The sequence below is a fragment of the Neomonachus schauinslandi genome, chromosome X (assembly GCF_002201575.2).
Source record: "Neomonachus schauinslandi chromosome X, ASM220157v2, whole genome shotgun sequence".
NCBI classification, from domain to species: domain Eukaryota; kingdom Metazoa; phylum Chordata; class Mammalia; order Carnivora; family Phocidae; genus Neomonachus; species Neomonachus schauinslandi.
Genome location: NC_058419.1, coordinates 68786406 through 68810460, shown reverse-complemented (window position 1 = coordinate 68810460; position 24055 = coordinate 68786406). Strand labels below are relative to the sequence as shown.

General features: G+C 36.8%; 1 protein-coding gene across 6 annotated transcripts in view; it reads right to left on the bottom strand.

Moving 5' to 3' along the window:
* PHKA1 (phosphorylase kinase regulatory subunit alpha 1) overlaps window positions 1–24055 on the bottom strand; it is a 139669-nt gene that overhangs the window by 36216 nt on the left and 79398 nt on the right. For all 6 annotated transcript variants that reach the window (XM_044911546.1, XM_044911548.1, XM_044911547.1 and 3 more), the window contains exons 15-16: window positions 10456–10565; window positions 9314–9458 (exon numbers count right to left, since the gene is read on the bottom strand). In XM_044911546.1, coding sequence (XP_044767481.1) covers window positions 9314–9458; window positions 10456–10565 — 255 coding nt within the window. The remainder of the gene's footprint in view (window positions 1–9313; window positions 9459–10455; window positions 10566–24055) is intronic.

The window sequence follows — 24055 nt, the reverse complement described above, 5'->3', positions numbered from 1 at the left end:
TCTATCTATCTATCTATCTATCTATCTATCTATCTATCTATCTATCTATCATCTATCTATCTAATCTACTACAACTTCTTTATCCATTTATCAGCTGATGGATACTTGGGCTCTTTCCATAATTTGGCTATTGTTGATAATGTTCTTTGGCCTCTATCTGGATTGCAACTTTTATCATTATTTTAACTACAGTGGCTCTGTCTCCTCTCATCATTTTTAGTTTTTTAAAAATCTGATTATTTTTGCACATTTTCTCTTCCATATGAAATTTAGATTCAGCTTGTTCATAAAAATTTGAGTTTTTATTTTGATTTGGAATTGCACTGAATTGATAGATTAATGAGAATTGACATCTTCTCAGTATTAACTATTTCCATCTAGCAACATGGTATGTCTCTCTAGTAATTATAATCTCCTTTTATGCTCTTCATTAGTTTTATAATTTCTCATATGATTCTATGCATGTTTCTTATTAAGCTTATTCTTATATGATTTACTTTTCTAGAACATTTGTTAATTTTATCTGGATTTACAAAATTAAATTTGGTATTCTCTTATAATTTTTATTATTTTTTATCACTATTTTTCTATTTATTTGAAGCACAGTTGAAAAATTGGTACACTTTGGAAATTCAGTGGCACAAGGTATACTAGCATAGCTTGAGGGACGTTATACAGTTAAAAAAAACCGGGGGTGGGTACTAAGGGCATAGTCCAAGGTGGCAGAGGAGTAGGAGATCTTAGTTTTGTCTGGTCCCAGGAATTCAGCTAGATAACTATCGAATCATTCTGAACACCTGTGAACTCAATCAGAGATCTAAGAAAATAATAGCTGCAACTCTACAAATAGAAAAGCACTTTCTATTTGAATAGAATTCAAATTCAAATTCAAATTCAAATTCAAATAGAATTCACTTTCTGTGAGAATGACAAGACGGACAAACTCACCTCAAAAAAAGCGAACAAGAGGCAGTACTGACTGCCAGGGGCCTAATCAGTATGGATACAAGTAAGATGTCAGAACTAGAGTTCAGAATAACGATTATAAAGATACTAGCTGGGCTTGAAAAAAGCACAGAAGACACTAGAGAATCCCTTTCTGGAGAAATAAAAGAACTAAAATCTAATCAAGTTGAAATAAAAAAGGCTATTAATGAGATGCAATAAAAAATGGAGGCTCTAACTGCTAGGATAAATGAGACAGAGAGAGAATTAGTGATGTAGAAGACAAAATGATGGAGAATAAAGAAACTGAGAAAAAGAGAGATAAAGAACTACTGGATCATAAGGGGAGAATTCAAGAGATAAGTGATACCATAAAGCGAAACAATATTAGAATAATTGGGATCTCAGAAGAAGAGGGAAGAGAGAGGAGCAGAAGGTACAATGGAGCAAATTATAGCTGAGAACTTCCCTAATCTGGGGAAGGAAACAGGCATTGAAGTCCAGGAGGCACAGAAAACCCACCTCAAAATCAATAAAAATAAGTCAACACCCTGACATATAATAGTGAAACTTGCAAATCTCAGAGACAAAGAGAAAATTCTGAAAGCAGCTTGGGACAAGAGGCATGTAACCTACAATGATAGAAACATTTGATTGGCAGCAGACCTATCCAGAGACCTGGCAGGGCAGAAAGGATTGGCATGATATATTCAGGGTGCTAAATGAGAAAAATATGCAGCCAAGAATACTTTATCCAGCTAGGATGTCATTCAAAATAGAAGGAGATATAAAAAGCTTCCAGGAAAACAGAAACTATAAGAATTTGTGATCACTAAACCAGCCCTGCAAGAAATATTAAAAGGGATACTTTAAACGAAGAGAGAGCCCAAAAGTAACATAGACCAGAAAGGAACAGAGACAATATACAGAAACAGTGGCTTTACAGGTAATACAATGGCACTAAATTCATATCTTTCAATAGTTACTCTGAATGTAAATGGCCTAAATGTCCCAATCAAAAGACACAGCTTATCAGATTGGATAAAAAAAAATAAGACCCATCGATATGCTGTCTGTAAGAGACTCATTTTAGACCCAAAGACACCTCCAGATTTAAAGTGAGGGGGTGGAAAACCATTTACCATGCTAATGGACATCAAAAGAAAGCTGGGGTAGCAATCAACAAAAAGAAATAAAAGGCATTTGAATGGGCAAAGAAGTCAAAATTACTTTTTGCAGATGACATGATACTCTATGTGGAAAACCCAAAAGACTCCACTCAAAAATTGCTAGAACTCATATGGGAATTCAGCAAAGTGGAAAGATAAAATCAATGCACAGAAATCAGTTGCATTTCTATACACTAGCAATGAGACAGAAGAAAGAGAAATTAAGGAGTTGATCCCATTTATAATTGCACCAAAAACCATAACATACCTAGGAATAAACCTAACCAAAGAGGCAAAGGATCTGTACTCAGAAAACTATAGAACACTCATGAAAGAAATTGAGGAAGACACAAAGAAATGGAAAAATATTCCATGCTCATGGATTGGAAGAACAAATATTGTGAAAATGTCTATGCTGGGGCGCCTGGGTGGCTCAGTCGTTAAGTGTCTGCTTTCAGCTCAGGTCATGATCTCAGGGTCCTGGGATCGAGCCCCGCATTGGGCTCCCTGCTTGGCGGGAAGGCTGCTTCTCCCTCTCCCACTCCCCCTGCTTGTTTTCCTGCTCTCACTATCTCTCTCTCTGTCAAATAAATAAATAAAATCTTTAAAAAAAATAAAAAAATAAAATGTCTATGTTACCTAGAGCAATCTATACATTGAATGCAATCCCTATCAAAATACGTTTTTCACAGAGCTGGAACAAACAATCCTAAAATTGGTATAGAACCAGAAAAGTCCCGAATAGCCAAAGGAATGTTGAAAAAGAAATCCAAAGCTTGTGGCATCACAATCCCAGACTTTAAGCTCTACTATAAAGCTGTAAACATCAAGACAGTATGGTACTGGCATGAAAACAGACACATAGATCAATGGAACAGAACAGAGAACCCAGAAATGGACCCTTAACTCTATGGTCAACTAATCTTCAACAAAGCAGAAGAGAATATCCAATGGAAAAAAAGAGAGTCTCTTCAACAAATGGTGTTGGGAAAATTGGACAGCCACATGCAGAAGAATGAAACTGGACCATTTCCTTACACCATACACAAAAATAGACTCAAAATGGATGAAAGACCTAAATGTGAGACAGGAATCCATCAAAATCCTAGAGAACACAGACAGCAACCTCTGTGGTCTCGGCTGCAGCAACTTCTTGCTAGACACATATCCAAAAGCAAGGGAAACAAAGATAAAAATGAACTATTGGGACTTCATCAAGATAAAAAGCTTTTGCACAGTTAAGGAAAACAGTCAACAAAACCAAAAGACAACTGACAGAATGAGAGAAGATTACAGATAAAGGGCTAGTACCCAAAATCTATAAAATCTATAAAAACTTATCAAACTCAACACCCAAAGAACAAATAATCCAATAAAGAAATGGGCAGAAGACATGAACAGACACTTCTCCAAAGAAGACATCTAAATGGCCAACAGACACATGAAAAAACACTCAACATCATCTGGCACCAGGGAAATACAAATCAAAACCACAATGAGATACCACCTCACACCAGTCAGAATGGCTAAAATTAACAAGTCAGGAAACAACAGATGTTGACAAGGATGTGGAAAAAGGGGAACCCTCTTACACTATTGGTGGGAATGCAAGCTGGTACAGCCATTCTGGAAAACAGTATGGAGGTTCCTCAAAAAGTTGAAAACAGAGCTACCCTATGACCCAGCAATTGTACTACTGGGTATTTACCCAAAGATACAAATGTAGTGATCCGAAGGGGCACCTGTACCCCAATGTTTATAGCAGTAACGTCCACAGTAGCCAAACTGTGGAAAGAACGCGGATTTCCATTGACAGATGAATGGATAAAGATGTGACATATATGTATAATGGAATATTACTCAAGCCAACAGAAAGGATGAATACTTACCATTTACATCAATGTGGATGGAACTGGAGGGTATTATGCTGAGCAAAATAAGTCAAGCAGAGAAAGACAATTATCATATGATCTCATTCATTTGTGGAATTTAAGAAACAAAACAGACGATCATAGGGGAAGAGAGGAAAAAATAAAACAAGATGAAATCAGAGAGGGAGACAAACCATAAGAGACGCTTAACTATAGGAAACAAACTGAGGGTTGCTGGGGGGAGGGTGGGGGGGGGGGGAGAGGGAAGTGGGTAATGGACATTAAGGAGGGCACATGATGTAATGAGCACTGGTTATTATATAAGACTGATGAATTACTGACCTCTACCTCTGAAACTAATAAGACATTATATGTTAATTAATTGAATTTAAATAAACAATAAAAAAGGAAATAAGGAAAAAAATTCCCATTTCAAACACTGCATTATGTAATTGTACCCGCCCAACTAGACCATTTACAAATATTAGGTCAATAAACTGCTAACATCCATGAAAAGGCAGCTTTATTACTAAAATATAAGAATTTGAAAGACTGTCTTTTCTTCTAAAAAAGAAAAGACAAAAAAACAAACTGGAATGAAAACCTAGATACCACATCTAAAATCAGGGCTTTTTGTTTGGGCCTTCATACTCTTCTCTCCCTCTGATGCATCCTTCTGGATTTCTAGGCCTCATTCCTCGAGGACCCTGTCCACCCACAGGTCTCACACCTCTCTGCCCCAAATGCTCAGTACATATGTTGCTTCCCATCATGGCACTACTCATGGTTGCTGGTGGAACGCCAGGATTAGCTTCATAACCTCTGCCACACCACCATCTAGAGGTAGAAATTTCTGGCCTCCTGAATCACAGGGCTCTCCCATGTTCTTTGCTCCTCTACCACCCATTCCCATGTCTCTTTCTCTTGGATCCCTGTAGCCCATCTGGCTATAACTTTCCTCTCCTTGGTGTCTCATTTGTTCTTCCATCTCATATTGACCAGTCTTCATCTCTTTTCCCTTCTACGTCAGTCTTTCTCTTGCTTTAATTGCATTTCTTTACATTTCTACATTTCTTGATTGTGAAGTTCTTCCACACATCTTAATTCCTCCTGGTATTCTATAGTTATATATTCAAATTCACTCTATCATCTCTAGTCTGCTATTGAGCTTATTTAGTGAGTTTTTCACTTTAGTTATTGTAGTTTTCTGTTCTAAACCTTTCATTTGGTTCTTTATATCTTCATTTTCTTTGCTGAGGATTTCTATTTCTTTGCTGAGACTTCCTACTTTCAAGTTTCAAGAGCAGTGCAGTCATAATTTCTCATTAAGCTTTTTTTTTATGATGACTACCTTAAAATCGTTGTCACAATTCCAACATCTTTGTTATCTTGGTATTGGTGTTTGCTGATCAATTTTTCTCATTGAAGTTATGATTTTCTTGGACATTGGTATAAGTGATTTCTATTGTATTCTGGAAATATAGGGTATCATCTTATGAGACTTTGGATCTTACTGAATCCTCTGATTCAGCACGTCTCTTCTGATACTGTGCAGCAGGGAAGGGAACACTGCCTTGTTACTAATAGTGGGTATGGAAGGAGGTTCCTCTATTGTTGGGCAAGGACAAAAGTCTAAGCTCCCCACTAGCACTTCTCAGACACTACCCCTAAGGAAGAAGAGGGGTGCTTCTTCACAGCTATGTGAAGGTAGAAGTCTAGGGTCCCCTTTGGGGACTCAGCCTTTGGTTATAGGAGTGGGAGTGGGGCTGCAGTTTTTTTCTGTGGTTTTGGCTAGAGTTGGACAGTTACTGTCTGAAAGTTTTCTGTCTGGCTAGGTTGTCCATCTCCTGTTACTTTGGCTAGAAAAGAAAGGTTTTTCTTGGGCCTTTTTAAAGCTACACATTTGGATTTCTGGGATAAAAACTTCTCCAGCATCCAGTCCAGAATATATGAGACAGAATACTCACTGCTGTGTCATTTCTCAGGTGCAAAGTCCCTAGCCAGTCTCCCTTCTTTTTTCAGACTTTCAGAGTTTTCTTATGTTTTTTTTATAGATAACGTCCAGGGTTTCTAACTGTACTTAGCAGGAGGAATAGTGAGAAGTGAGTCTACTCCATTTTGTCTGGAAACTGGAACTCCCTTTTTTTTCCCCAAAGTATTTATGGATATGAAAATTTCCAAAGATGACTCCGGCCAAATCTCTTAAGTTTTGATAAGTAGTAGTATCATTTTTTTTTAAATTTTAGAACACTAATTTCAAATTTGATGTCTTCTTTAATCTAAGTATCATTTGTAAAAAAAAAATTAATTCCTTCATGATCAGATTTTTTATTATTCTTGTGTTAATTAGTTTTATGTCTTAAGTCTGGCAATATCATCTACATGATTTCTACTTTTTAAAAAATAAACATTCTTTGTGTATTCTTTTTGGATATAGTTTTACATATACCCATAAATACAAAAATCAGGCTTGTTAACCCTCTATATCTTTATTTTTTATAATTGATCTGTGACATTGTGATAGAAGTATGTTATGGTTTCCCACTATGACTGTACAATGGTTTTATCATATTGTCTTTAAGTTTTCCTAAATATCTGCTTTATACATTTCACTGATGCTGTGTAGATAAAAGTTTAAAACTGTTATATCATCTTGTTATACTGCAACTCCCTTTTTGAGTATAGTTGACACACAATGTTACGTTAGTGTCAGGTGTACAACTCAGTGATTTGGCAAGTTTATACATTATGCTGTATTCACCCCAAGTGTCCTTACTATCTGTTTCATTACATTGCTATTGCAATATTATCGACTGTACCCCTTATTCTGTGCCTTTGATTCCCATGACTTATTCATTCCATAACTGGAAACCTATATCTCCCTTTCCCCTTCACCCATTTTGTCCAATCCCCCAACCCCCTCCCCTCTGGCAACCATCAGTTTGTTATCAGTATTTATAGATTTGATTCTGCTTTTTTCTGTGTAACTCTTATCAATATAAAATATCCTTCCTGTCCCTTTTACTGACATGTGCCTTGAATTATATTTACTATTTTTAATATTAGTGTTGCCACCATTGCTTCCTTTTTGTTAGCATTTACATGATTTATCTTACACATTCCTTTATTTTCTGTTTTTCCCGTATAATCTTATCTTAGGGATAGCTTTTGTAAGTAGCATCTAGCTGGATTTTGGTCTTATATGTATTCTGGATATCTTTATCTTTAATATGATAATTTAACTAATTCACATTTTAATGTGATCGCTAGCATATTCATTCTCATTTCACCAGCACAAAACTGTCACTAACAAAAACACACAGCTGTTGGTATCATAGGATTTGGGGACCGACAGACCTGGTTAGAGGCCCGACTCTGTCACAAGCTTTGTGACTCTATAAAATGGGGCTATTAATATTACCTACCTGAATAGAGTTGTAGAGATTTCAAAATAATGCATTGAAAGCACTTAGCTCAGTGCCTAGCACAGAGAAAATGTTCAATAAATATTGCAGTTATTACTGCTATTGTTACTGCTGCTTTTGTTGTGTGACCAAATACCAAGTATCAAAACTTTGTGATTTAAATCTAGATCTTTAGTTTTATTTTTCTCCCCAAGCCATGGCTGTGTATCTCACCTATTAGATATTTCAATTTTGAAATCTCTTTGTCACCACAAATTCAACATGTCCCTTTACAATTGGCATCTTCCTATAGAATTTCTCTGCTTCTATCAAAGGCAGCATTATTTACCTAGTCTCTAAATCTTCACATCACCTTGATTCATATCCCATATCTAGTTAGCCAACATTTGACTTGCAGGTGTTGTCTAAACTGACTCCTGTATTCTTCTTTCCCACTCTATTGTTATTACCACCAATCCAATGTATCTTCTCATCATCTCAAACCTGGATTATTTTCTTTGATATCAAATTCTCCTCACTACAGTGTATACTGTCATCAAATCAATATTCTGTAAACACTACTTTCATCATGTCGCTCCTTGCTCAAAAACTTTTGATACTTTCAGACTTCTGAGAAAATCTGGTTAAATATCTTTGCTTATTTTCAATGCCTTCATAATGTGACCCCACCTTATCTAACTTTGTGGATAATTATACTCCAACATGCAAAGCCACTCTATGCAGGTTGGCCTCTCCATTGTGCACTCACAAGTCAAGCTCAACCCTGTCTCTAGTCTCATTCATGGTATTTTTCCCTTAACTAAAGTGCCTTTCCTTTTTCCCTCTACCCATCCCAAAAAGCCTTGATAAGTCCCACCTCAGTCAAGAAATTTTCTTTAACAACTTGATCGCCTTCACCTTAAAATACTAATCTAATGGTTTGGTACTTCTTTATATAACTGTCTTCAATTGTTTTCTATTATTTTTGTGTATCAGCTTTGCCTCTCCAATTGGACTCTATACTTTCTGAAGACAATTCTGGGAACATAGTGTTTATTAATGAGGTATTTGTAAATTGGCTTAAATAAAGAAGAAAGGCAAAAAGAAGAAAGACTATCCTACTTTCTCAGTTCCTCTGTTTTTGAAGCACTTTAGAGATGTGACCAATATCCCTAACAGTCTGACTGGACATTGAATGATTTATGAGAAAGGATTCTTCTCTAATGAAAAGGAATTCTATGTACTCTGGCAGCACAAACAGGCTTTTAGAAGCAATTGCAAAGACACAGAAAGAAAGCAGTGCTTCAGTATTGGCTCTAGTCCTCCAGGAACTGAAAGAAAAATAAGTCCTTTCACCCAGTTTCAAATAAGCAATGTCAGGAAGCCCAGTCAATAAGGGAAAGATAAACTGAAAGCCTATTCACTTCTCCCTGTTAAATCTTACTGCTTCGGTTAGGCAAACCTTGGAAGGATAAGTATGGGAACTCATCTATAAAATCTTGATGCTCCACTGGAGTAAGACAGATGCAGAATGTATTATTATTATCTTTAAAATGAATTGCATTAATAAAGTTTCTGCAAATTGACCTAAAAGCCAATTAGTCCCCAAGTAGCCCCCAAGTTATTCTATTACATTTTTTGAATTATAGCTCTCAAACCATCTGAAATATTCTTCTGCATTGGTTCATTTGTTACATATTAATTCTAAAACATAAGCTCCATGAGAGTAGAAACCTCAGCTGCCTTATTCACCTCATGTAACCCAAGTGCTTTGATAAGTGCCTGGCACAAAATAGGGGCTAATATATAACTATTGAAAGACTAAATGATAATGAGTAGTTCTCCGGTGACTCTAAGCATTTGAAGGACTAACCACATGATTTATTCCAAAAATACATTTGTTTCTTGCCTCATACAACCTTACCAAGCATGGTATGTGAGACGGGGAAGGTGATGGTGGGTTGGCCTGTCATCCTCCAGCGGCTACAGAGGTAGGAGAGGTCTGTTCTAAGCATTTCTACTATCATCTTGTTGTCCAGAGCTAGGTAGAACTGTTGCTGGTCTATAAACTGAGAAAAAGAAGAAAAATAACAGCTCAGAATAATTTGCTCTTACAACTGTCCAGTAATATTTTCAAGTACTCACATATTCACAGGGCTATATAACATGTCACAGAGGCAACAATATCCCCAACTTTAGTGCCTCATTCTTTCCAAAGAAGCTGATAGTCCATTAGTACATATAATAGTTTTTGACATTTTTATAGTGTACTATAGTTTACAAAGTGTTTTCAAGGACATAATTTTATTTAATTATATAACAAATGAGTGAAGGCTTATCTTTTAATAGATGAAAATAAGGCCAAGAGACATTAAGCGGATTAACAAAGTCATATGGCTAGCAAATGGCAAGGTCAGAAATAGAATCTATGGTCCATTACTCTTTTGTCTATACCTCAGCTGCACAATTTCAGATATAAGATGACAAATGGGGAGCGTCAGCTTTCTTTCCAGAAAATAGTTTCTCCTCCTATGCACACATATAATTTGGCTTATTATTGTGATGTGGCTAATAAATATCAGCCTAATAATGTGCATAATCATGGCTAAAACAGTACTGACATTTTTGTTTAGAAGAGGATATCAATGATTTCCAGGCATATAAAAAGGGCCCCTGCCCAAAACAAAGAGAACACATAATTCGGTAGCTAAATAAAAAAGACTATATTTTGTTAATAAAGGACAAATACAGTCTTATTTTTAACATTTAAAAGGAGTACTTTTTAAAGTACTCCAACATTTATAAAATCCCTAGTCACTGTTTCTGCAACACCCAGGACTACTCTTGGTAGCCACAATCACTTGGCATTGTTCTGTGCTACAACTTCCATTCAGTCCAACTCAACAAATATTTATTAAGCAACTTAATATGTGCAAGGCCTAATACTTGTTACATATTAATTCTAAAATACTCTAATACTTGTTCTAACTCCAGTGATGTTTTATTTCTATAATGTTTGTTTTACTTCCATTCATCTCAATGCATGCTAAAGCTCATTCCACCCACCTGTGGTGTGAAGGAGAAGATAGTTTTCCGAATGTCATAGAGTTTTGAAGTTCCAAGGACTCCCATATGCCTGTAGGGTCGTCCACTGAGTTTCATTCTACTGTTGCATCCTGAGATAGAATTGAGAAATGCTCAAGATCTTTCTAGGGCACAAATCCAATCAGGAAACAGTTTTTTTTCTTTGTATTAGGTTTACATTTCCTGATTGAACAAAGTTCTGTGTCTCAAAGTTAGTATCTATGTCATGTACAAGGCCATACGAAGCACTGTAGGGCTCTCCAAGAGAAAGAGTATGCAATTATCTCTGTTCTTAAAGGACTTTATGCTCTTACAAAGAAGCCACATAATCTATATATGAGAGAAAAGAATGCACATGAAAATTAATAGTTCTATGAATGATAGAATTCTATTACTGATATTTATATGCTGAATTTCCTTAAATCCCATGAAAACGGCAAAAGCTATATTGACTATCAAATATTAATGTAAACTATGCTTCAATAAAGCTGAACAAAAGCTCATCAGCTTAAAGATGGCATACTAAACCAAAAAACTGAAATGAATTTATCTTGATCTCCTTCAATTGCATAGTGCTGACACATTTTAATTCAGTGAACAGCACATCTTATCCAAATAAGTCAAAATATTTTAATATTATTGTGTCTGATGGGAAATTTTGTGAAACCTTACACATAGTGTAAAATTCACTTGGCACAGGAACATTTTTGAAAACTTAAGGGAACACTTGAACTATCAGACAGCTACAAAAGGCATAATTTTAATGAAAATTTATACAGAATCTGTTCATGTGTCTAAATATTATGTGTGTATGTATGTATGTACACACACACACACACACACACACACCTTATTTCCCTGAATATAAGATGTCTTGTTTTTTTGTAGGTTAGCATTCTGAAATTAGAATCTATCTGATAATTGATGTTTATGTTACATGTAGTTGAATTTCTTTTTGTCTTTCAAAAGGCAATTATTACATCAATACCTCTTATAACAAGGAAATAGTTCATTTATTCACACATTTTTTCCCCTTTTATAACATAGGATATATTTGTATAACATAGGATAGCACTATACACAAAGAGCTTGTTCTCAAACTTTTTCCCCAAAATATATATTGAATATCATTTCATGTTAGTACTGACAGAACTGTACCGCTTTTTTTTTTGGAACACATTTTTCTTGGGGATTTTATTTTTGCCCCTGTTTTATCCTAAGTATGAAACTTATCAAAGATGCACATTGTTAGTGTTGCTTCACTTTTAGGGACAGAACCAGAGAGCTGTCAATGCCTTGGTCATATTCCAGGGTCCACTCTGGAAAGCGCACATTTTACCTTAGATTGATATCACAACCAGGTTTATACACTGCTCCTTCCATTTTGTTTCTTTTTTTATTGTAGTAAAATATATACAACATAAAATTTACCATTTTAACAATTTTCATTTTATTTTTTTAAAATAAATCATTTATTTATTTGAGAGAGAGAGAGAGAGAGCAAGAGCAGGGGGAGGGGCAAAGGGAGAAGCAGACTCCCCACTGAGCAGGGAGCCTGACACGGGGCTCGATTCCAGGACCCTGGGATCATGACCTGAGCCGAAGGCAGATGCTTTAACCAACTGAGCCACCCAGGCGCCCCATTTTAACCATTTTTAATCAGTGGCATTAAGTACATTCACAGTGTAATACAACTATCATCACCACCCATCTCCAGAACTTTTCCATCTTCCCAAACTGAAACTGTACCCATTAAACAATAACTCCCCATGTTCCCTTCTCGCTAGCCCCTGGCAATCACCATTCTTTCTGTATCTATAAATTTGCCTTCTCTTGGTACCTCATATATGTGGAATCATACAGTATTTGTCCTTTTATGACTGGTTTATTCCACTTAGAATAATGTCTTCAAGGTTCACCCATTTTGTACTATGTGTCAGAATTTTATTCTTTTTCAAGACTGAAAAACTTTCCACTGTATGTACACACCATGTTGTGTTTATCTTTTCACCCATCACTGGACACTAGAGTATTTTTTGGGGGTAATTTCTTATAGTATAATATACATGAAGTATATAAATGTTAAATGTAAAAATTAATGAATATTTACATAGTAAGCACACAACCCAAATCAATATATGGAATCGGAGAGGGAGGCAAACCATGAGAGACTCTGGACTCCAGAAACCAAACCGAGGGTTACAGAAGGGAGGGGTTGGGGAGATGGGGTAACCGGGTGATGTATATTAAAGAGGGCACTATTAATTAACATTAAAGTGGTGATGAGCACTGGGTGTTATACGCAACTGATGAAGCACTGAACACTACATCAAAAACTAATGATGTTCTATATGCTGGCTAATTGAACATAATAAAAAAGATATGGAACATTATCAGCACTGCAGAAGCCTCCCTTGTGCCCCTTTCCAGTTATTAACATCCCCCAGCTCCCAAAGTTAATCACCGTTCAAACATCAATCACCATAAATAAGTAGGTCCATTTCTAAGCTTTATATTAATAAAATCATAAAATATGTACCTTTTTGCATCTGGTTTCTTTCACTCAACATTATGTCTATTAGATTCAACCATATTGGTGTATGTAGAATTGGTTCACTTGTTTTCATTGCTGTATAATATTCCAGTGTGTGAATGTATAATTATTTGTCCCATTCACTTGTTGATGGACATTTGAGATCCCCCCCCCCATTTTTTGGTATTATAAATAAAGCTTCTATGAACATTCTTGTTGTTCTGGAGGTCCCAAAGATTACCTCCAGGTTTGGTGATTCACTAGGATTCACAGAACTCAGTATACAGCTGTATTAATGGCTAAGGTTTACTAAGCAAAATGATACAAAGCAAAAACAGCAAAGAAAAAAGGTGCATGGTGCAAAGTCCAGAGGAAACCAGGCACAAACTTCTAAGATTCTTCTCCTAGTGCAGTCACATAGCACATGCATAATTCCTCCAGCATCAAAATGTGACAACATGTGTGAAATGCTATCTACCAAGGATGTTCTTAGAGACTCAATGTTTTTATTAGAGGCTGGTCACATGGGCACCTTCTGCATAGCACATACCCAAACTCCAGACTCTCAAAAGGAAAACAGGTATTCAGCATAAGGCATACTCTTTGTACAGTTTAGACACACAGTAAACCACTCTTATCCTTAAGAGGATGGTGGAATCCTCTCCAAATCCAGGTCTTCAGATGTCATCCAAGGGACAAACTTGCAAGCAGTTTTTAGTCTCGAGGCTAACACTATAGATTAAGCTTACTTTGCTGCATTGGGGCCTACTGACAAAGACACCTTGGCCAAGAGCCAATGGGGTGGACTGTGCAGAAAAAGAGTTCACATGACAAGCCTGAGAATGCTATTCTTAGAAAAAAATCCAGGCACAGCACAAGCCTGGCCAGTAAATTGAACCTGACCTGAATGCCTTCCAAGGCTGAGGCAGTGCCAGGACAGTCAGGGCTCACAGACAAGTACAGTTCCAGAGGGCACACACAGTACTCTTGGACAAAAAGAGTTTACAAATGTTAGGCATCACATACATTAATCAGGCAGTTTAGGTTAACATGACCTCCAATAGGGCCTCCCACCGCAGGCCTCCTATCCCAAGGTTTCCACTCCAGTCCAAACAATTCAGTTCATTCTTTGATTCCAATGGGAGTGTCTCCTGAAAGCAGCTGTCTCATTTAGCAACCAGAGTTTTACAATTTTCTCCTCTCATTCAGAACTTTTGTCTGGAAGAACTGTATGCAAGATGTTTAAGAGCATTTTCATAGGCAAACATTTTTATACAGTTTAACCAGAAAGACATATCATGTCAAGGGATTGGTCAAGATGAAATCCTGAATTTTCAAATATTTTGAAAATGAGTTTTCATGCCACTCTTCCCTTTTGTCCTGATCATTTATCCAGTGAGCAGCTCAGAAAAGTTATCACTCTCTTTCTGGGGATAGCTGCATTTACTAAGCAAATTGCATTACTAAGGTTTGTGTATCAGGAGAAAGGTGAGAGGAGTGAAGTTATCAATCCATTTTTGTAAACCGGAACTAATCTGGAAAGCCAAACACAACCACCAACAGCAGTGGCACAGTCCCAAGAAGGGGTCAAGAGCAATCTGTCAGGAGTGGGGAAGGGGTCACATTTCTTGTGACGTGTCTTCCCCCAATTTATAGTTTTTGCAGAAATCACGAGAATGCAATCAATTTGTGTATCAGACATAAAGAGCCAAGCAGCAGATCAATTTCAGTTGGTCCAGTCAGAGAACAAGCCTTTTCCTGTGGGCATCATCAACTGTCCTAAATGGCCCAGCCAGAACGCAGGATGGTTTCATAAATTTAGAGCCCTACAGGAGGGGTGACCCAAATCTGCAATGATTTGAGTCTGAATTCATTTAAAGTTCATTTTATTCCTTTAGAGTTCATTTAGCTTGTGCCTGCTTTCAGTTCAGCACATCTGGTGCTGAGGTGGGAACAATCTATAGCAGACCATCCCAGTTTCAGCTGAGAGTCAGGTCCAGGCAATTAGGATCTGCGAATGCCAAATTAGGATGTCAAAAAAGTTAGCAGGCTTTCTTAGGCAGCAGCAAAGCTGGGATGCTACGGGGCCAGTCGGCCATGGTCTAAGTCCAAGTCTAAGTGATAAGCAAGACTTCCCTAAACTCTTTATTGTGTCTTACAGTCCAAACTGACCACTCAAAATTATGCACATCAGGATGAAAAATTATCAGTCTCTAAGAGTTAGCCATTTGGTTTTGTAAAAGCTTATTAGCAACTAAAACCTGCTTTTTAAACTCAAAAAAATTATTTTCATCTGGAGATCGTCTTTTCATGTCTTCCTTTTTCTAGAAGCTCCAATAGGTAAAAATGATAGTATAAAATCATTAGTTATGAAAAAAATCATCAGTTATGGAGACTAGTTCTGTTTCCATTACTCAAAGAATTTGAATTTCTATCTGCTCACTGGCAACAAAGAACAAGGTGGCTGTGTTCCACTAACACTCTTTCTTTTTTGTATCTTTCCCTGATCAGAATGATGCCTCTAGCTTTACGAGATTACAAAAGTACAACATTTTACATCATTTTTTGTCGTATCTCCAGATGCAATAGCCACAAAATAACAAAGCCATTTAGGGCACATGTGGTGATGAGCACTGGGTGTTATACACAACTAATGAATTGCTGAACACTACATCAAAAACTAATGATGTACTATATGTTGGCTAACTGAACATAATAATAACAATAAAATAAAATAAAATAAAAAATTCTCCCTTTTCCCCCTTATTAAAAGTTTGCTCAAACCTCTCGCAGAAAATTCAGCATTTACCCATGTAACATTATAGTTGCAGAGAGCTCCCAGCTGTAATAAGGGGGTGGGGGTGGGAGGTTGCTGTAGCAGTGGCCAGAGTATTTTGCCTTTTGATTTATAAAACTGCTCCAGCCCTGGGAAGTGATTTAACCTTTCTTCCTCCCACTTGGACAAAAGGTGCATGAATTTCTTAACATTTTGGCCCATCCATGGATCACCTTTGGGAGTGAAGTTTGGGCCCTTTCTCCTCCAGCCTGGAGGAGAAAAGAAAAACCGAAGGTGTCATCTAGGATGCACTTCCCCTCCCCCTCACTTCAGCCATCATGGCCAAAAGTAGCCAGAGGATCCACTGAGCCAACTCTCCTGGAGTTGGATCAATCATTTTCAAATTTCATTGGTGACTTTTACCTCTCACAACAGAAAGCAGCTCATCTGCTGTTTTGTATCATGGATAAATCCATAGCCACCCAGGTACCACAGGTTTGTCGTCCTCTACCTTCCCCTTTTCAAACAATGCTTTTGCCATATTTAAGTGAGTTAGGGTCACTCTAGAAAATCCCACCACTGTCACCACTGTGTTGGGTGTCCTGAAGACCACCTCAGGTTTGGTGATGTGCTAAGAAGGACTCATGGGACTCTAGTCATACTTGTGGCTAAGACTCATTACAGCAAAAGGATACAAAGCAAAATCAGCAAAGGAAAAAGGTGCATGGTGGGAAGTCTAGAGGAAAACAGACACAAGTTTCTAAGAGTCCTCTCCCGGTGGAGTCATGCAGAACATGCTTACTTTCTCCAGCATCAAATTGTGACAACACGTGTGAAATGCTGCTTACCATCTCACTAGAGAATTGGTACTCAATATTTTAATTAAGGGGCTGATCATATAGGCACCCTCTGCCTGACAGGTACCCAAACTTGAGACTCTCAGAAGGAGAGCAGGTGTTCAGCACAAGCTATATTATTTGCACAATTAAGATATAATAAACTAGGGGCACCTGGGTGGCTCAGTCAGTTAAGCATCCGACTCTTGATTTGGGCTTAGGTCATGATCTTGGGGTCATGGGATCGAGCCCCGCGTTGGGCTCTGTGCTCAGCATGGAGTCTGCTTGAGATTCTCTCTCCTTCTCCCTCTGTCCCTCCCACTCGTGCTCTCTCTTTCAAAATAAATAAATAAATCTTAAAAAGAAAGACTTACTAAACTATACTTATCATTAGAAAGATGGTGGATCAATCAGATACCACCTCACACCAGTCAGAATGGCTAAAATTAACAAGTCAGGAAACTACAGATGTTGGCGAGGATGCGGAGAAAGGGGAACCCTCCTACACTATTGGTAGGAATGCAAGCTGATGCAGCCACTCTGGAAAACAGTGTGGAGATTCCTCAAAAAGTTGAAAATAGAGCTACCCCACGGCCCCGCAATTGCACTACTGGGTATTTATCCCAAAGATACAAATGTAGTGATCTGAAGCAGCACGTGCACCCCAATGTTTATAGCAGCAATGTCCACAATAGACAAACGATGGAAAGAGCCTAGATGTCCATCAACAGATGAGTGGATAAAGAAGATGTGGTATATATATATATATGGTTAACATTTTGGCCTATATATATATATATATATATATATATATGGAGTATTATGCAGCCATCAAAAAATGAAATCTTGCCATTTGCAATGATGTGGATGGAACTAGAGGGCATTATGCTAAGCGAAATAAGTCAATCAGAGAAAGACAAGTATCATATGATCTCACTGATATGAAGAATTTGAGAAACAAGACAGAGGATCATAGGGGAAGGGAGGGAAAAATGAAACAAGATGAAACCAGAGAGAGAGACAAACCATAAGAGACCCTTAATCTCAAGAAACAGGGCGCCTGGGTGGCTCAGTTGGTTAAGCGACTGCCTTCGGCTCAGGTCATGATCCTGGAGTCCCTGGATCGAGTCCCGCATTGGGCTCCCTGCTCGGCGGGGAGTCTGCTTCTCCCTCTGACCCTCCCCCCTCTCATGTGCTTGCTCTCTCTCATTCATTCTCTCTCTCTCAAATAAATAAATAAAATCTTTAAAAAATAATAATAAAAAAAAAAAGAAACAAAGGGAGGGTTGCTGGAGTGGAGGGGGGTGGGAGGGATAAGGTGGCTGAGTGATGGACACTGGGGAGGGTATGTACTAGGGTGAGCACCTGTGAACTGTGTAAGACTGATGAATCACAGACCTGTACCCCTGAAACAAATAATACATTATGTTAATAAAAAAATAATAATAAAAAAGAAAGATGGTGGAAACCTTCCCCAAATCCAAGTCTTCAGATGCCAGCCAAGGGCCAACCTTGCAAGCAGGTCTTTCTAACAATGGTGTGTATGTGTGTGTATATATATATATATATATATATACATTTCTGTTGAGTATATACCCAGTAGTAGAAATGATAGGTCACAGGGTATGTGTATGTCCAGGTTTAGCAGATACTGCCTAATAGTTTTCCAGAGTGGTTGTACCAATTTGCATTCCCACCAGCAGTGTATACAAGCTCCATTTGTTCCACATCTTTGCTAATGGTATGATCAGTTGTTAATTTTAACCACTCTAAGAGGTATGTAGGGGTATTTTCACTGTGGCTTTAACTTGTACTTTCCTGATGAAATAATGAAGTTAAGCTCCTCTTCATATGTTTAGTGGTCATCTACTTTTGTGAAATAACTTCATTTTTATATTGGGTTGTCTTCCCTTATTGATTTATAGGAGTCCTCTATAAATTCTGTATTTGAATCTTTTGTCAGCTATGTGAATTGCAAATATGTTCTCCTATTCTGTGGCTTGTCTTTTTTTTCTTGGTAGTTTCTTTTGATGACTAGAAGTTCTTAATTTTGTCAGTATCTTTCTTTAAGTTTAGTGCCTTCCATGCCCTGATTTAAAAACCCTTGCCTATCCCCAAGGTTGTCAAAAGGTTTTCCTACTCTATCTCCCATTAACTTTACTATTTTACCTTTCATATTTGGGCATACAATCCATATGGTGTGAGGTAGGGTCAAGGTCCTTTAGTTTTTTTCACAGATGATATACAATGGATTCAGTGTCACTTATTGAAAAGGTCATCTATTCCCTACTGCACTGATATGGCAGCATGCCATAAATCATGTGGGTCTATTTCTGAACTCTATTCTGGCATAGTTCCACTAACCTAATTGTCTATTCTTGTGCCATATAAATTGTAGCACTATAATAAATCTTGAAAATAGGGTGTAGAAGTCCTGAAACTTGATTTTTGTTCTTTAAGATTTTATTGGTTCTTTTTAGCCCTTTGCATTTCCCTATACATTTGAACATCATCTCTTATCTTACATCCATGCACATCCATGCATGCACACACACAGTTTGCTGGGAATTTAAATAGAATTATTGCAACTATAGAAAACTGACATCTTTAAAAGTTTGATTTTTCTAATCCAGGTGCTGGCAAACATTTTCTATAAAGGGACAGAGAGTAAATATTTTAGGCTTTGCAGCCCATGTCCCAATACTATTGCACATTTTGTTTTTACATATTTTTGGTTTTAGTTTTTACATATTTTGTTTTGTTTTGATGTTTGTAGATAATATTGTCAATGATATAATTAAAAATTATTTTCTAATTCAATGTTGCTAATATATATAAATACAATTAATTTTTTGTGAATTGATCTTGCATCTAGCAAACTTATTAATTCACTTATAAATTCTAATAGCTTATCTGTATATTACTTTGGGTTTTCTACTTATATAATCATGTGATCTGTAAGTAATGACAGCTTTCCTTCTTTTCCAATCCTAATAACTTTTATTTCTTTTTCATGCCTTGCTCCACTGGCTATAAGCAGCAGTACAATGCCAAAAGGAAGTGGTGGTGGTGGGCATTTCAGACATCTTATTCCTAATCCGAGGGGGTAGGGTGAGGAAACTTTTAATATTTTACCACTAAGTATGATGTTAGGTTTTAAGAATATATCCTTTATTAATAATATTTGAGGAAGTTTCCTTTGACTCCTATAATATGTTTATATGAATGGCTATTAAAATTTACCAATTTTTTGCATCTATTGAAATGCTCAGATTTTTTCTCCATTATTCTCTTTATGTTGGAATATACTGATTGATTTATAAATGTTAAACCACCCATGCATACGTTTAGTTGAAAATGATCTCTAGGGGCGCCTGGGTGGCTCAGTTGATTAAGCGACTGCCTTCGGCTCAGGTCATGATCTTGGAGTCCCGGGATCGAGTCCCACATCGGGCTCCCTGCTCGGCGGGGAGCCTGCTTCTCCCTCTGACCCTCCCCCATCTCGTGCTCTCTCTCTGTCTCATTCTCTCTCTCAAATAAATAAATAAAATCTTTAAAAAAAAAAAAAAAGAAAATGATCTCTAAATCCCAATCTTCTCGTTTCTCCTTTAATCCACGGTTATTTATAAGTACAATGCTTAATCACTGGGGATTTCCTATCTATCTTTTAAAAACTTATTTCTGGCTTAATTCTAATGTGGTCAGAGACCACATTGATTTCAGTCACCCTATATGAATTCAGTCCTTTGAAATTTGTTGAAACTTGCATTGTGGCATGGCATATGGTCTGTTTTGATAAATATTCAATTTGCTCTTGAATATGTATTGTGCAGTTGTTGGGTATAGTGTTCAATATTTACAAATTAGGTCAATTCTGTTAATTTCATTGATGCTTTTGTCTACTTCTATCAGTTACTGACAAGAATGTGTTAAAATATCTCACTATGATTTAGATTTATCTATTTTACTTTTAGTTTTGCTCTTTTTGGTGCTATGTATATTTTGAGGCTATGCTATTACATAAATAAAAATTAAAGATTGGGATAGCCTGTTACATTGACACTTTACTACCATAAAATGTTTTTCATTGTTTCTACTAATATTTCTTGCCTTTAGTATACTTTGACATTAGCATAGTTACATCAGCTTCAATTTATTTACTATTTGCATGGAATATTGTTTTACATCCTTTTATTTTCAACCTGTGTCCTTATACTTCAGGTAAGACTTGTTTATGTAGCATAAAGTTGGGTTTTACCTTATAATCCAATTTGACAAATCTATCTTTTAACTGAAACATTTAGTCCATCTACATTTAACATAATTACTGGATGTTTGGGTTTAAATCTTACATTTTTTCATTATTTGCATTTTTTAAAAGTTTTATTTTAATTCCAGTTAGCTAACATAGTTATATTAGTTTCAGGTGTACAATATACTAACTTGACAATTCTATAAATAACCCGGTGGGCTCATCCTGACAGGAACACTCCTTAATTCCCATCATCTATTTAACCTAACCCCCCCACCTTCCCCCTAATAACGATCAGTTTGTTCTCTGTACTTAAGAGTCTGTTTCTCTCTCTCTTTTTTTGCATTGCTCATTTGTTTCTTAAATTCCACCTGAGTGAAAACATATGGTATTTGTCTTTCTCTGACTGACTTATTTTGTGTGGCGTAGTACTCTAGTTCCAACCACGTCATTGCAAATGGCAAGATTTCATTCATTTTTATGACTGAGTAATATTCCATTGTATAAATATACCACATCTTTACCCATTCATCAGTCGATGGACACTTGGGCTGTTTCCATACTTTGGCAATTGTAGATAATGCTGCTATAGACATTGGGGTACATGTATCCCTTTCAACTAGTATTTTTGTATTTTTGGGGTAAATACCTAGTAGTGTGATTGCTGGATTACAGGGTAGTTTTATGTTTAACATTTTGAGGAAACTCCATACTATTTTCCAGAGTGGCTGCATCAGTTTGCATTTCCACCAACAGTGTAAGAGGGTTCCCCTTTCTCCACATCCTCACCAACACCTGTTGTTCCCTGTGTTGTTAATTTTAGCCATTCTGACTGGGTGAGGTGGTATCTCATTGTAGTTTTGGTTTGTATTTCCCTGATGCTGAGTGATTTGAGTATCTTTTCATAGGTCTGTTGGCCATCTGGATGTCTTCTTTGGAAAAATGTCTATTCAGGCCCTCTGCCCACTTTTAATTGGATTATTTGTTTTTTGGGTTGAGTTGTATAGGTTCTTTATATATTTTGGATACTAACTCTTTATCAGATATGTCATTTGCAGATGTCTTTTCCCATTCTGTAGGTTGCCTTTTAGTTTTGTTGATTGTTTCCTTTGCTGTGAAGAAGCCTTTTATTTTGATGTAGTTCCAATGTTTATTTTTGCTTTTGTTTCCCTTGCCTCAGGAGACATATCTAGGAAGAAGTTGCTAAGGCTGATGTCAAAGTAGTTCCTGCGTGGGGCACCTGGCTGGCTCCTCAGTAGAGCATGTGACTCTTGATCTTGGGGTGATAAGTTCAAGCCCCACATTGGGCATGGAGCCTACTTAAAAAAGTGTGGAAAAAAAAAAAGAAGTTACTGCCTGTGTTCTCTTCTAGGGTTTTTGTGGTTTCAGGTCTCACAATTAGGTCTTTAACTCATTTTGAATTTATTTTGTAAGGAAGTGGTCCAGTTTCATTCTTTTGCATGTTGCTGTCAAGTTTCCCCAAAAACATTTGTTGAAGAGACTGTGTCTTTCCCATTGGATATTCTTTCCTGCTTTGTTGAAGATTAATTGACCATATAGTTGTGGGTTCATTTCTGGGTTTCCTATTCTGCTCTACTGATATGTGTCTATTTTTTCTGCCAGTTGATACTGTTTTGATCACTACAGCTTTGTAATATAACTTCAAATCTGGAATTGTGATGTCTCCCACTTTGGTTTTCTTTTTCAAGATTGCTTTGGCTATTTGGGGTCTTTCTGGTTCCATACAAATTTTAGGATTGTTCTAGCTCTTTAAAAAATATTGTTGGTATTTTGATAGGAATGAAATGTGTAGATTGCTTTGGGAAGTATAAGCATTTTAACAATATTTGTTCTTCTAATCCATGATCATGGAATGTCTTTCCATTTGTTTGTGTCATCTGCAATTTCTTTCATCAGTGCTTTATAGTTTTCAAAGTAGAGGTCTTTTACCTCTTTTTTTTTTTTTTTAGGTTTTCTTAGGTATCTTACTGTTTTTGGTGCAACTGTAAATGGGATTGATTCCTTAATTTCTCTTTCTGCTTCTTTACAATTGGTGTACAGAAATGCAACAGATTTCTGTACATTGATTTTATATCCTGTGACTTAACTGAATTCATTTATCAGTTGTAGCAGTTTTTTGGCGAATCTTTTGGGTTTTCTATATATAGTATCATGTCATCTACAAGTAGTGACAGTTTGACTTCTTCCTTGCTGATTTGGATGCCTTTATTTCTTTTGGTTGTCTGACTGGTGTGGCTAGAACTTCTAGTACTATGTTGAAGAAAATGGTAGGTGAACATCCTTGTTCCTGACCATAGAGGAAAAGTTCTCAGTGTTTCCCCATTTAGGATGATATCATCTATGGTTCTTCATATATGGCTTTTATTATGTTGAGGTATATTCCATCTAAATCTACTTTATTGAGGGTTTTTATCATGAATGGATGTTGTACTTGGTCAAATGCTTTTTCTGCATATATTGAAATGATCATATGGTTCTTATCCTTCCTTTTTTTTTGAGAGGGAGAGAGGTTGGGGAGGGACAGAGGGAGAAGGAGAGAGAGAATCTTAAGAGGCTCCACACCCAGTATGGAGCCTGATGCAGGGCTCAACCTCACAACCCTGAAATCATGATCTGAGCTGAAATCAAGAGTCAGACGCTTAACTGACTGAGTCACCCAGGTGCCCCAGCCTTTCTTTTTTAAAAGTGATATATCACATTGATTTATTTGCAAATACTGAAGCAGCCTTGCAACCCAGGAATAAATCCAAATTGATCGTGGTGAATTACTTTTTTTAATGTGTTGTTGGGTTGGGTTTGCTAGTATTTTGTTGAGGATTTTTGCATCAATGTTCATCACTGATATTAGCCTGTAGTTCTCTTTTTTTGTGGTGTCTTTATCTGGTGATGGTATCACGGTAATGCAGGCCTCATAGAATGAATTTGGAAGTTTTCCTTCCTCTTGTATTTTTTGGAATAGTTTGAGAAGAATAGGTATTAACTCTTCTTTAAATATTTGGTAGAATTTGCCTGTAAAGCCATTTGGTCCTGGACTTTTGTTTGTTGGGAGTTTTTTGATTACTGATTCAATTTCTTTGCTGGTTATCAGTCTGGTCAACTTTTCTATTTCTTATGGTTTCAGTTTTGGTAGTTTATATGTTTCTAGGAATTTATTCATTTCTTCT